This window comes from Alosa sapidissima, chromosome 15, assembly GCF_018492685.1.
Source record: "Alosa sapidissima isolate fAloSap1 chromosome 15, fAloSap1.pri, whole genome shotgun sequence".
Classification (NCBI taxonomy): domain Eukaryota; kingdom Metazoa; phylum Chordata; class Actinopteri; order Clupeiformes; family Clupeidae; genus Alosa; species Alosa sapidissima.
This window is the reverse complement of record NC_055971.1, coordinates 33987563-34000062: the sequence shown is the minus strand read 5'-3', so window position 1 is coordinate 34000062 and position 12500 is coordinate 33987563. Positions and strand designations below refer to the sequence as shown.

The following is a 12500-nucleotide window of genomic DNA, read 5'->3' as shown; positions in this document are numbered from 1 at the left end:
ACTTAGTAAGCTTCATAAATATACTAACTAACTAAGACTTAATAATTCCAAAAAATAATGATGACATTATTACTATCATCATCATTTGTATTATCATTAAACAAGATAAAGGTCACTCTTAAATGTTTGAGTGTGTGTGTGTAATAATTAGTCCCTATTGCCTTATAAGCTACCTTATAATTACAATGTCAGTATGCTTATCCCTTTACCTGCACTTTTAAAATTATTTCCATCAAGCTACATCAAATCATTTTCAATCATCAGTTGCTGCCTGCCTTCTAAAACCTACTATTTAGTGATCTAAATCCATTATGTAACTCGTTAATGCTGCGGCTGAACGACAGTCTGAAACGCACACTTCGTCATTGGCGTCATTGGATTTCACACACAAGAAAAGCTAACTTTTATGCACAAGCTATGTTTTGCACAAGCTACGTTTGATACTTTTTCTCTGTCTAAATGTTCACTCCTCGCACGTCTAACTTACATTTTACAATGCAGGGACTGTAACTACAGATATACTAGTTATAAATCATGACTTTATTTAGGCAGAATAAGTTTGTTGTGGTTTCCAAGCTCATTAATGTTAACGTTAGCGGTCTTCCACGGATATTCATGACATTAGCTAGCTTTGTGGTTAGCTAGTCTATGATGAGCCCTAATTTAGCAATGGATAACGTCGTACTGCAAATTGTAAAATATACACTTTCAAAATAACAGGCCAGGGAGAGATGATACGTCTCACTGCTATAACTGTCACGCTAGTAAAGAAAGACATCTTCAGTCACATTGTCAAAAGTTAAAAGGACAGACTACACTGTAACAACGTAACGTAATTACTAGCTAATTCCGCTTCACTCTCGGCTTATTTAACAGCAGCAAAACTGGACATTGTTTTCCCGAATTTTGTCACGCTTATTTGAGTTAAGAGAACTGATGGGGATGTTCTTTTAATTGTTATTCAAGCAATGTATGTCTCGTGACCAAATCACCATGAACACACTTCACTGATGATCTCACTCGCGGATAACTGGTTCTCTCTGCCCGACTCTGGCTGGATCAGCAGGTTGCAGGATGTGTGGCGCGTTATACACAAGTGTTGCCAGCAGGGACAGTGTAGAGGGCCCTCTGGTGGACAAACTATACAACGCCAACACTCATGACATGGTTGAAGGGTGTTTCGTCCGTTTCTATTTTATTTTTAAAATATTCATTTATCGGCCATTATAAATGCCGATACCGATAGTTTGGAAAATGCCTAATATCGGCCGATAATATCGGCCCGCCGATAAATCGGTCGGGCTCTACTCGATATCGATGCCATTGTTGAGTCTGCTTATCGATGCGATTCCTTATCGATTTCCATATCGATTCCTGTACCAACACTTATAGGACGGCTTTGAGAGTTGTTGGCTTTAAATGTCTAATTTAAAGTGGTTTTAGAGAATGAATATCAAGTGTGCAATATCAATACAGAAGTTGAATGCTTTAAAATTTCTAAAAAAGTAAACATTTCTAAAACAAAGCTTTGTATTCGAATCGTTAGTGGAATCGTTAACACGTGGATGTGTACGATTCCAATGGATCGGAACGTTTGGAACCGATTCCTAACCGATACCTGGAACCGATTCCCAAGCCTCACTATGGTATCATTATGGTATCACTATGGTATCATTATCACTATGGTATCACTTTGGTATCACTATCACTATGGTATCACTATCACTATGGTATCACTTTCACTATGGTATCACTATGGCATCACTATCACTATGGTATATGATTTGAAAACTCAAATTCTGTTGACTAGGCTCCATTAGTGCTTCTTCCAATGTTGCTAACGTGAGCACATCTGGAGTATTCCTACAGGCCACAGTTTACCATGTAGACTAATGTCAACACTGTTCCCATTAGTCCCCACTGTCCCCCATTAGCCTGTTGGTTTAGTAAACAGCACACACTGCACAGCCTAGGGTGCAGGTTAAACTTTTGAAATCAACTTTGCACATGCAAACCTAGTCCTGGGCTGGGCTGGGCTAAGCTATTATGATCTTACTGTAATGCAAATAGCTATATAGCATGTGTTATTTTCGTGTTTCTTGTTTGTTGATTGTGTGTGTGTGTGTGTGTGTCTGCTTGTGTGCGTTCTCAGTGAGGTGGATAAGGTGTTGGCTGGCCTGGAGATCCTGTCCAAAGTGTTTGATCAGCAGAGTGCATCCATGGTGTCCAGGATGATCCAACAGGTACACACACACACTGTGCACTGAGCACTGGCCAAACTAATCCGACCTGTTAGCTATGACATTAGCGGTAATTCACCATGTCTAGCACTTGCCAAACTAATCTGACCTTTTAGCTATGACATTAGCGGTAATTCACCATGTCTAGCGCTGTGGCCAATCTGACCTGTTAGCTATGACATTGGCGGTAATTCACCATGTCTAGCACTTGCCAGACTAATCTGACCTTTTAGCTATGACATTAGCGGTAATTCACCATTTCTATCACTTGCCAAACTAATCTGACCTGTTAGCTATGACATTAGAGGTAATTCACCATGTCTAGCGCTGTGGCCAAACTAATCTGACCTGTTAGCTATGACATTAGAGGTAATTCACCATGTCTAGCACTGTACTAATCTGACCTGTTAGCTATGACATTAGCGGTAATTCACCACGTCTAGCGCTGTGGCCAAACTAATCTGACCTGTTAGCTATGATATTAGCGGTAATTCACCATGTCTAGCGCTGTTGCCAAACTAATCCGACCTGTTCGCTATGACATTAGTGGTAATTCACAATGTCTAGCAATTGCCAAACTAATCTGACCTGTTAGCTATGACATTAGCGGTAATTCACCATGTCTAGCCATTGCCAAACTAATCTGACCTGTTAGCTATGATAATTCACCATAGCGCTGTGGCCAAACTAATCTGTTAGATATGATAATTTACCATAGCGCTGTGGCCAAACTAATCTGACCTGTTAGCTATGATAATTCACTATAGCGCTGTGGCCAAACTAATCTGTTAGCTATGATAATTCACCATAGTAAACTCAGATTGGGCCCAGTTCCCCCAAGGCATCGTAAACCTAAGTAGCTCATAAAGTCGACTCTTACGAACGTCTTAAGATTTGCAGACTGTTTCCTGAAACCATCGTTGCTTAAGAACGTTGTGAAAACACTCTCTTATTAGAGAATGGCATTGGGTACTTTCCAAATGATCATCTCTCAATGCAAATTCAAACTAGCTGTTAGGCTAACTGAAATAAAACCATGCCAATCTCTAGATATGGTCAAGGGTATGTGATGATGTGGGGGTATTGCAATTCCAAAGGCCAAGGGAACTTTATCAGGATGCATAGTATCCTGGATCCATGAAATAACTGGCCTTTAAAAATAAAAATCTGCCTGCCTCTATGGGAATGTAACAGGGGTATGTATATGTATGACCACCTGTATTTTAAGGAAGAACATTTATTTATTTACAATACGTTATTCATTCACAAAGAAAATTGGTGTCCTTAAAGGTTGTTTTTTTCCTCAATTTCTAAAAGATGATTTTTTTTTTTTTTTCCTATTTGTAGTCAACTTTAGCATGGGTTCACATACTTTTTTAAAGATCTATATGTGTGTATGTATATATATATATATATATATATATATATATATATATATATATATATATATATATATATATATATATATATATGTTAAAGATCTATATTAAAGATCTATATGTATATATATGTTAAAGATCTATGTGTATCTATATGTTAAAGATCTATATTAAAGATCTATATGTATATATAGGGGAGAGCCGGGACAATTGAAACACGGGACGAATGAAACAATCCAGTTTTCTCCGAGTGTGATGATGATAGACAGACGTCCTTCGGTCAAAACATAGAGCATGTTAACCTCCTTCTATCAGCCAAATATCTTCCTGCTATGTCATTTTATCACGGAGTTACTGGCGATAAACGAGTTTTGATGCGCAAAAGTAAACTTCATTAGCGGTTACATTTTTTTTATTATCAATGAGTGTTTTTCATTTAAAGGTTTGACTTAATGCTTATTCAGTAGACCATTTAGTGTTCTCCACAATCCCAGACTTTCATATCCCATGCTTGTTTACATGGAAAGCAAATCAAGCTGTAGTGACATATGTCTGTGTCGGGACGATTGAAACACGTGTTTCAATCGTCACGACCAGGCAGTACCGCCATGTATTTTAATTAAATGCACAAATATCTGTGTTTAAACAATCATTTATGGAGGTGAGACATAGAAAAACAGTTTTAGGAAGATGAAAATACATTTGGGCCCACCAGGCAGGGGGTCGAGTTTCCCCATGTCATCCTATGGAGACTGACGGCCGGTGGGTCGTTAGCCTACTTATTTGGATGTGCATTGGCCTAACCCACGTAAAAACCTAGTGAAACGACATTTTCAACAATATCGCCTAAACATGATATAAATGGGAAAGCTTACCGTTCTAGCTATAAACATGGCAGAATCATCCACAGGGCATGATATTTAAAAAAACGCTTCATACACGCTTCATGATGATGGCAATGAGTTGTTAACAGACATGCACAAAGACGTATAGCCCTGCAACAATATATCTAAAATAAAACCTTTTGGGAGTACCATTCATGATATGTAGTAAAAATTTCGAAGTTGTTGGACGTTTATATGGCTTAAACTGTATGTTTCATTCGTCCCCTTACGTTGTTTCAACCGTCCCGACCAGGAGGGACGAATTAAACATTACGCACGTCCCACTTTTGTTGTAATAATTCCTGAACGGTTTTGTTCAAAGCTGAAAATGCATCTGTATTTGACAGAGGACAGATGTAGGTTACTAGTGACCAAATATTAGCTTTCAGTGTGGTACGATCGCTATGTAAATTACGTTTAATTAAAAAGTGTTAAAGATCTATATGTATATATGTTAAAGATCTATGTGTATCTATATGTTAAAGATCTATATTAAAGATCTATATGTATATATATGTTAAAGATCTATATGTATATATGTTAAAGATCTATATGTATCTTCCTCCCTCTAGTCAGTGTCTCAGGGTGGCGATGAGGAACTAGAGCACTTGGTCACCAAACTAGCCATCCTCAAAGACCTCCTGTCATCCATAGAGAAGAAGGTACAGTACACACACACACACACACACACACTAGCCATCCTCAAAGACCTCATGTCATCCATAGAGAAGAAGGTACACGCACACACACACACACACACACACACACACATACACACACTAGCCATCCTCAAAGACCTCATGTCATCCATAGAGAAGAAGGTGCGTACACACACACACACACACACACACACACACACTAGCCATCCTCAAAGACCTCCTGTCATTCATAGAGGAAAAGGCAGACACACACAGACGCACACACATCCAGACACACACACGTACAGACACACACAAACACACACACTAACACTAGCCATCCTCAAAGACCTCCTGTCACCCATAGAGGAAAAGGCAGACACACACACACACACACACGTACAGACACACACACACGCAGACACACACACGCGGACACGTCCATACTAAATGCAGATTCAGTGCTCTCTCTCTCTCTCTCAGGCTCTGAAGGCCCTGCAGGACATGAGTGCGTCCACCCCCAGCATCCCCCCTCTGGTCTACACCCGCCACAGCAAAATCATCCCCGTGCAGACGTTTGAGGTGTTAACATGCGCACACACACACACACACACACACACACACACACACACACAGACACCCATACACACCCACAAACACACACACACACACTCACTCAATATACATTTCAGCATTATGCTACAGCAATAATGTGTTTTTAAAGGGACACCAGGCAACGTTTTCGTGTTAATTAATCATCTTTGTAAGTTGGTATATGGTTAAATGACTCATTACAGTGCGAATGAAGACTCTCTCGCCCGCCCCTACTGCCTGTAAGAAGAATATCCCGCTTGCAAGTTCGGTGTATCGTACCCGCCGACCGAAGCAGGATCAGTTTACAGCACAGAGGCAGGCTAACGAAACGCTAGAGATTGTTGCAAACGTGTGTATAATGGCAGAGCCGGCGAAGAAGCAGCGAAAACCCTTGACGGAAGATGCAAAGAAAAGGAAAAGAGCTTCAGACCGAGCGAGGGGGAGTTTCGTAGAGAAAAAGCATCAAGCTTGCCTGGTGTCCCTTTAAGTGTCACATACACACAAACACACCCACAAACACACACAATATCCATTTCAGCATTATGCTACAGCAATAATGTGTTTTTAAGTGTCACATACACACACACACATTATTTCTCTTTCTTTCATTTACTCTCTCCTGCAAGCATATGCTACAGCAATAACACACACACACACACACACACACACTGAAGTGATGGAAAGTCCCATAGGTGGAATACGTTATTAATATTTGAATCCAATTCCCAACTTTAAATTCAGCATCGGTCAGCTTAAAAGTAGACATTAACATCAGTAAAGCATTGTGCTTCATTCAGAAAAGGTTTCATATCCATGACGGCCTTGAAGTCTTGAGTAGGTGAATTAGCTAAACATCGTAATCATGGTAACCAGCAACAAATTCTGTAGTCGTTGCGTACAGTCTCTCTCCTGCACAAACGAAACCTGTGCGTTCCGTTCCACTGTAGTCCACGATGATCAAATAAATGTGTTTACAAACTAATGTCTACTCTCGTGCAGTTAATGGCCTAGTTCTAGTGAATATACACACAGGGGAATTTCCTGGCAATGTCTTTCTCCTCGTAGCTGAGTAGCCTGATGGAACGCACGATTCATGTGTGTGAGTGACTGTCATTGTGTGCACTCAAGTCAAGAACATTTACATTTTAGTGTGTGTGTGTGTCTGTGTGTGTTTCTGTGTGCACACAAGTGAAGGACATTTACATTTTTGTGTGTGTTTCTGTGTGCACACAAGTGAATATATAGAAGGAAATGTATATTTTAGTGTGTGTGCGTGTGTGTGTGCGTGTGTGTGTGTGTGTGTGTGTGCGCGCGCGCAGGTGAAGCTGGATGTGAACCTGGCGGACCTCACGAAGCTGGGCAAGTCTCAGAAACACACCCTCTCTGTGGATGTGGAGGCAGGAAAGCTGGTCGTCACCAGGAAGATCAAGGACTCCCAAGAGGACTGGACCACCTACACACACGACAAGAGTGAGCTCCTCACACACACACACACACACACACACACATACACACCAGTATTTTTTAGCAGTGGTGGCAGCCAGTCTTTGACTGATTAGGCTTTTTTTACTATGGCTTAGACTCATAGGATCCATCGCCTTAGACTCATAGGATCTATAGCCTATAGCTTCATTTGAACCTATAGCCTTAGACTCATAGGATCTATAGCCTATAGCTTCATTTGAACCTATAGCAGACTCATAGGATCTATAGCCTATAGCTTCATTTGAACCTATAGCCTTAGACTCATAGGATCTATAGCCTATAGCTTCATTTGAACCTATAGCCTTAGACTCATAGGATCTATAGCCTATAGCTTCATTTGAACCTACAGCCTTAGACTCATAGGATCTATAGCCTATAGCTTCATTTGAACCTATAGCCTTAGACCAGTGTTGTGCGTGAACGAGTTCAAAAGAACGCGTTCAGTGAACACGCTCATTTTTTCGTGAACGTTGAACTGAACGCAACACATTTTTTAATAAAGAACTTGAACGTGAATTAGTTCACATTATGTGTCATGAACGGCAGACATCACTGTAAATGAACGTTGGAATTTGTTTTCCATTGAAAACTGAGTGACATCTGTTTTCTCTTTTGAAACGCAACGAGAGAAAGTTCCTCCCTCCTGTATTCTTGCTGGTGCCACTTAAATCATGTATCACCAGACAGAAATGGTTTTGACATTGTGTGCACAATGCATTGCGGGCAACGTAGTGTCCGGCTGAGAATAGTTGAATAGCATACTGGCTTCTGCACAACGTTACCCGTGATGAATTGCAGCAGAGCGGGGTAGCCATAGCAACGCCGCGTAGCAGGCAACGACGAGAGCGCCGAGGGCTGGATTTCATTGCACTAAGTAGAACTGGTCTACCTTGTCTGTACTGCTGCAAGTTTCATCACCTGGTAAGAAACCCACAATTGCAGTGTCATGAGCAAATGTCTACAATGAGCAGCTTCAAAGAACGTATAGTGATGTCTAGCTCGTACTGTGAAAAAAAGTATTTATTTGAATATCTCACGAAAAAAGTAAAATGAACTGAACTTTGAACTAGTTCAGAATTAAAATTGTGAACTTTGAACGTGAACTGTTCACTTTGAGCATGTATGAACTGAACTTGAACTAGTTCAGAAAAGCTGTGAACTGGCACAACACTGCCTTAGACTCATAGGATCTATAGTCTATAGCTTCATTTGAGCCTACAGCATTAGACTCATAGGATCTATAGCCTATAGCTTCATTTGAACCTATAGCCTTAGACTCATAGGATCTATAGCCTATAGCTTCATTTGGACCTATAGCCTTAGACTCATAGGATCTATAGCCTATAGCTTCATTTGGACCTATAGCCTTAGACTCATAGGATCTATAGCCTATAGCTTCATTTGGACCTACAGCCTTAGACTCATAGGATCTATAGCCTATAGCTTCATTTGGACCTACAGCATAATAAAAATGACACGGGGTGTCCCCCCGGGAATGTTTTTAATTCTAGTTGCTAATCACACCATTTAAAGTGACTTGAGAGGGAACTAAGGCCCATCTTCTGTCTGCATTAAACCACATGTCTGACATGTCACGTTAACCATGATGTCGCTCTCTCACTCATTCCCCTGGCCTGCTCTGACGGGAGAGCTGGTTGGGAGCTGCCTTGACTCGCTGCCCTTCTGGGGATCTCGCCTCCTTCTGCGTCTCCGTCATATTATATTTAGTTTATTCATCTACCCCTAGACACACATTGCACAACACTTTACTTTTGTACCTAAACTGACATTCTCTACTTTTATGTTAATAAATATCATTTAAAACGTTGCGCTGAAGTGTGGTCTCCCCTATGTTGAGTCTGCCTGGAGCCAAGCGGTCTTAACACCATGCATTAAACCACATGTCTGACCTGTCACGTTAACCCATGCATTAAACCACATGTCACTGCTTGAACGTTTTGATGTTGTAGAAACACAACCCACAGCCATTATTTGGTGCAAATCACATTTGCTTTCTTTGGTTATAGTCCACTATTCACATTACTAGGCCATCACCGCAAGTGCATACAAAATGTTTATAGCCAAGTTTTGTGCGTCCCCACATTTGCTAAATTGCTTTAATCCCATTTACCTTCGTTACTACAAGACGTTGTTTTAATCCCATTTACCTTCGTTACTACAAGACGTTGTTTTAATCCCATTTACCTTCGTTATTACAAGACATTGTTTTTTTTTCTGCATCGAATCGCGATTGAGTGTGCATCTAATAACAGTGGAGTCTCCGCGGGGAGACATCCACTCTCCATGTTTCGTTTTTGCTGTTGTTGCGAGCTAATAGGCTATGATATGGGAAATCCTTTGAATACGATCAGCTCCAATAATGAATGGGTTTTCCTTAGCCTGTGCTACACCTTTCCACCAAGTTGTGTAAAAATTGTAGTTTTTGCAATGATGACAAACAACACATGGAAGTTCTTGATAGCTCATGCTACTAACGTCTATAAAAACAATATATTTATTGAATAAAATTAGACAGGTACCTCGGATTAGCATTGCTGTTTAATGTTAAACTGCAATGATCTGCAGCCAGCGGAGCGCATTTAACTAGGCCTATGCGTCTGTGTAACCTGCATTGTGTTGAACCTGCCGAATTCAGCCCTGCACACGCCCAGACTCGAACCCGCGAACAGCAGCACCTCGGATCGGGAGGCGAGCGCACTAACAATTGAGCCAATAGCCCAGGCTACTGGCTCGCATGCCAGCAGCACTCTTAAGGCGTCGGGGAGTGAGGTTTACCAACGTTCCATAAGCACAGCTAAGCTAGCTGGCATCCGTTACATCTGGAAAATAATGTGTGTCTGCCCTAATTCTGAAGCCACCGCCACAAACTGAAGAGGAAACACTGGGAAGAAAGTTAATGTTTTAAATAGGCTACATCAATACAATATGTAATATGTGGAGTGAAATTAGAAGGGCCATAACAACCTGACTAGTTTTACTTATTGTTAAATTGCAATGTGAGCAGCAGCCAGGGGAGGATACGTCCGCAGTATTATTTAAAAAGCAACCGCAACTACATTGTGCATCTGCCCTGATTCAGATAACATGACTGCATTCATTTTACCGTGGCATCAACGTAGAGGAAACACTGCACACACACGTAAAGAATCAAATGTCTGACGATTAGTTACCACATAAGCTATCTAGCAGTTGGAGTTTAAAAATGACACACTCACTCACTCACTCACTCACTCACTCACTCATAAACACGCACACATGTGCATAAAGAGACACACATACACAGACAACAAGAATGAGAACACACACACACACAAACACACAGTAAAGTTTAAGAATTTAGTTTGTTCAGCCCAATGAGTTAATATCGAGTGTGTGTGGTGTGTGTGTGTGTGTGTGCAGTTCGGCAGCTAATTAAGTCCCAGAGGGTGCAGAATAAACTGGGCATCGTCTTTGAGAAGGAGAAGGACAGGAGTCAGAGGAAAGACTTCATATTTGCCAGCGCAAAGGTGAGATACACACACTCACTAACACACTCACACACACTAACACACTCACTAACACACACTCACACACACTAACACATTCACACACACACACCCACTCACTAACACACACACTCACTAACACACACTCACACACACACACAATAACACACTCACTAACACACACACACACTCAACCTCAACTGCTTGTGCTCTTACACACACAGGTATGAATGAATGTCAGTTTAAGTTAATTTTCAATGCTGATGGTCAGTACTGAATGAATGTCAGTTTGAGTTAATTTTCAATGCTGATGGTCAGTACTGAATGGATATCAATTTGAGTACATTTTCAATGCTGATGGTCAGTACTGAATGGATATCAGCTTGAGTTCATTTTCAATGCGGTGGTCAGTACTGAATGAATATCAGTTTGAGTTCATTTTCAATGCTGATGGTCAGTACTGAATGGATATCAATTTGAGTTCATTTTCAATGCTGATGGTCAGTACTGAATGGATATCAATTTGAGTTCATTTTCAATGCTGATGGTCAGTACTGAATGGATATCAGTTTGAGTTCATTTTCAATGCTGATGGTCAGTACTGAATGGATATCAGATTGAGCTGATGCCTTGAATTACCTGAATTACCGCCATGTGGGCAGCCGTGGAGCAGTAAGTATATGTGCAGTATATTAACAGTAGCATTATAAGAGCAGTAAGTAAGTATGTGTGCAGTATATTAACAGTAGCATTATAAGAGCAGTAAGTAAGTATATGTGCAGTATATTAACAGTAGCATTATAAGAGCAGTAAGTAAGTATATGTGCAGTATATTAACAGTAGCATTATAAGAGCAGTAAGTATATGTGCAGTATATTAACAGTAGCATTATAAGAGCAGTAAGTATATGTGCAGTGTATTAACAGTAGCATTATAAGAGCAGTAAGTATGTGTGCAGTCTATTAACAGTAGCATTATAAGAGCAGTAAGTATATGTGCAGTCTATTAACAGTAGCATTATAAGAGCAGTAAGTATCTGTGCAGTGTATTAACAGTAGCTTTATAAGAGCAGTAAGTATATGTGCAGTGTATTACAGTATAGACAGATATGTGCAGTAGATAGAGCAGTAGAAGTTTGGTATATATAATGGGGAATATTGGTATGTAAACTTAGCACAAAAAGTAAGGACATTTGTATTTGGTAGATTATTTCTCTGTGGTAACAATGCTTTTTGGCAATAAATCTTATACCATTGGAAAGCCTGTTTAGTGCCCCATTTGTAAGGAACATTCACTTGTGGGATGAGCAGCAGAGCTGAGTATGTGGATTGCGCCCATGAAAAATGTGCCAAATCCTCTCTGCTATTGCACTGGACAGAGAGAAGGGAGGCAAATAAGAGTTATTAGACTAACAGGCTAGTTAGCGGCCCTCGGACTAACAGGCTAGTTAGCGGCCCTCGGACTAACAGGCTAGTTAGCGCCCTCGGACTGTTCACCTGCCTAGCTGGTCAGGGTGCAGCGTTACCAGATGTACACTCAAGCTGCTCATTGTCTACATTGTCTGCAAATCACAACGTCTTTAGGCTATTTGTTAATTTTCACATTAGCCAACACATAAAAGATGTGCCTGTGTGTGTGGGAGTGCTTGGCTGTAGGAAAGTGTAGTGTTTGTGTGTGTGTGTGTGTGTGTGTGTGTGTGTGTGTGTGTGTGTGTGTGTGTGTGTGTGTGTGTGTGTGTGTGTGTGTGAGTGCTTGGCTGTAGGAAAGTGTAGTG

The 12500-nt window shown here is 40.7% G+C and overlaps 1 protein-coding gene across 1 annotated transcript in view; it reads left to right on the top strand.

Moving 5' to 3' along the window:
- inppl1a (inositol polyphosphate phosphatase-like 1a) overlaps positions 1-12500 on the top strand; it is a 48028-nt gene that overhangs the window by 17218 nt on the left and 18310 nt on the right. Inside the window, 5 exon segments of the mRNA XM_042062946.1 lie at positions 2153-2243; positions 5076-5165; positions 5625-5723; positions 7055-7205; positions 10641-10747. Coding sequence (XP_041918880.1) covers positions 2153-2243; positions 5076-5165; positions 5625-5723; positions 7055-7205; positions 10641-10747 — 538 coding nt within the window.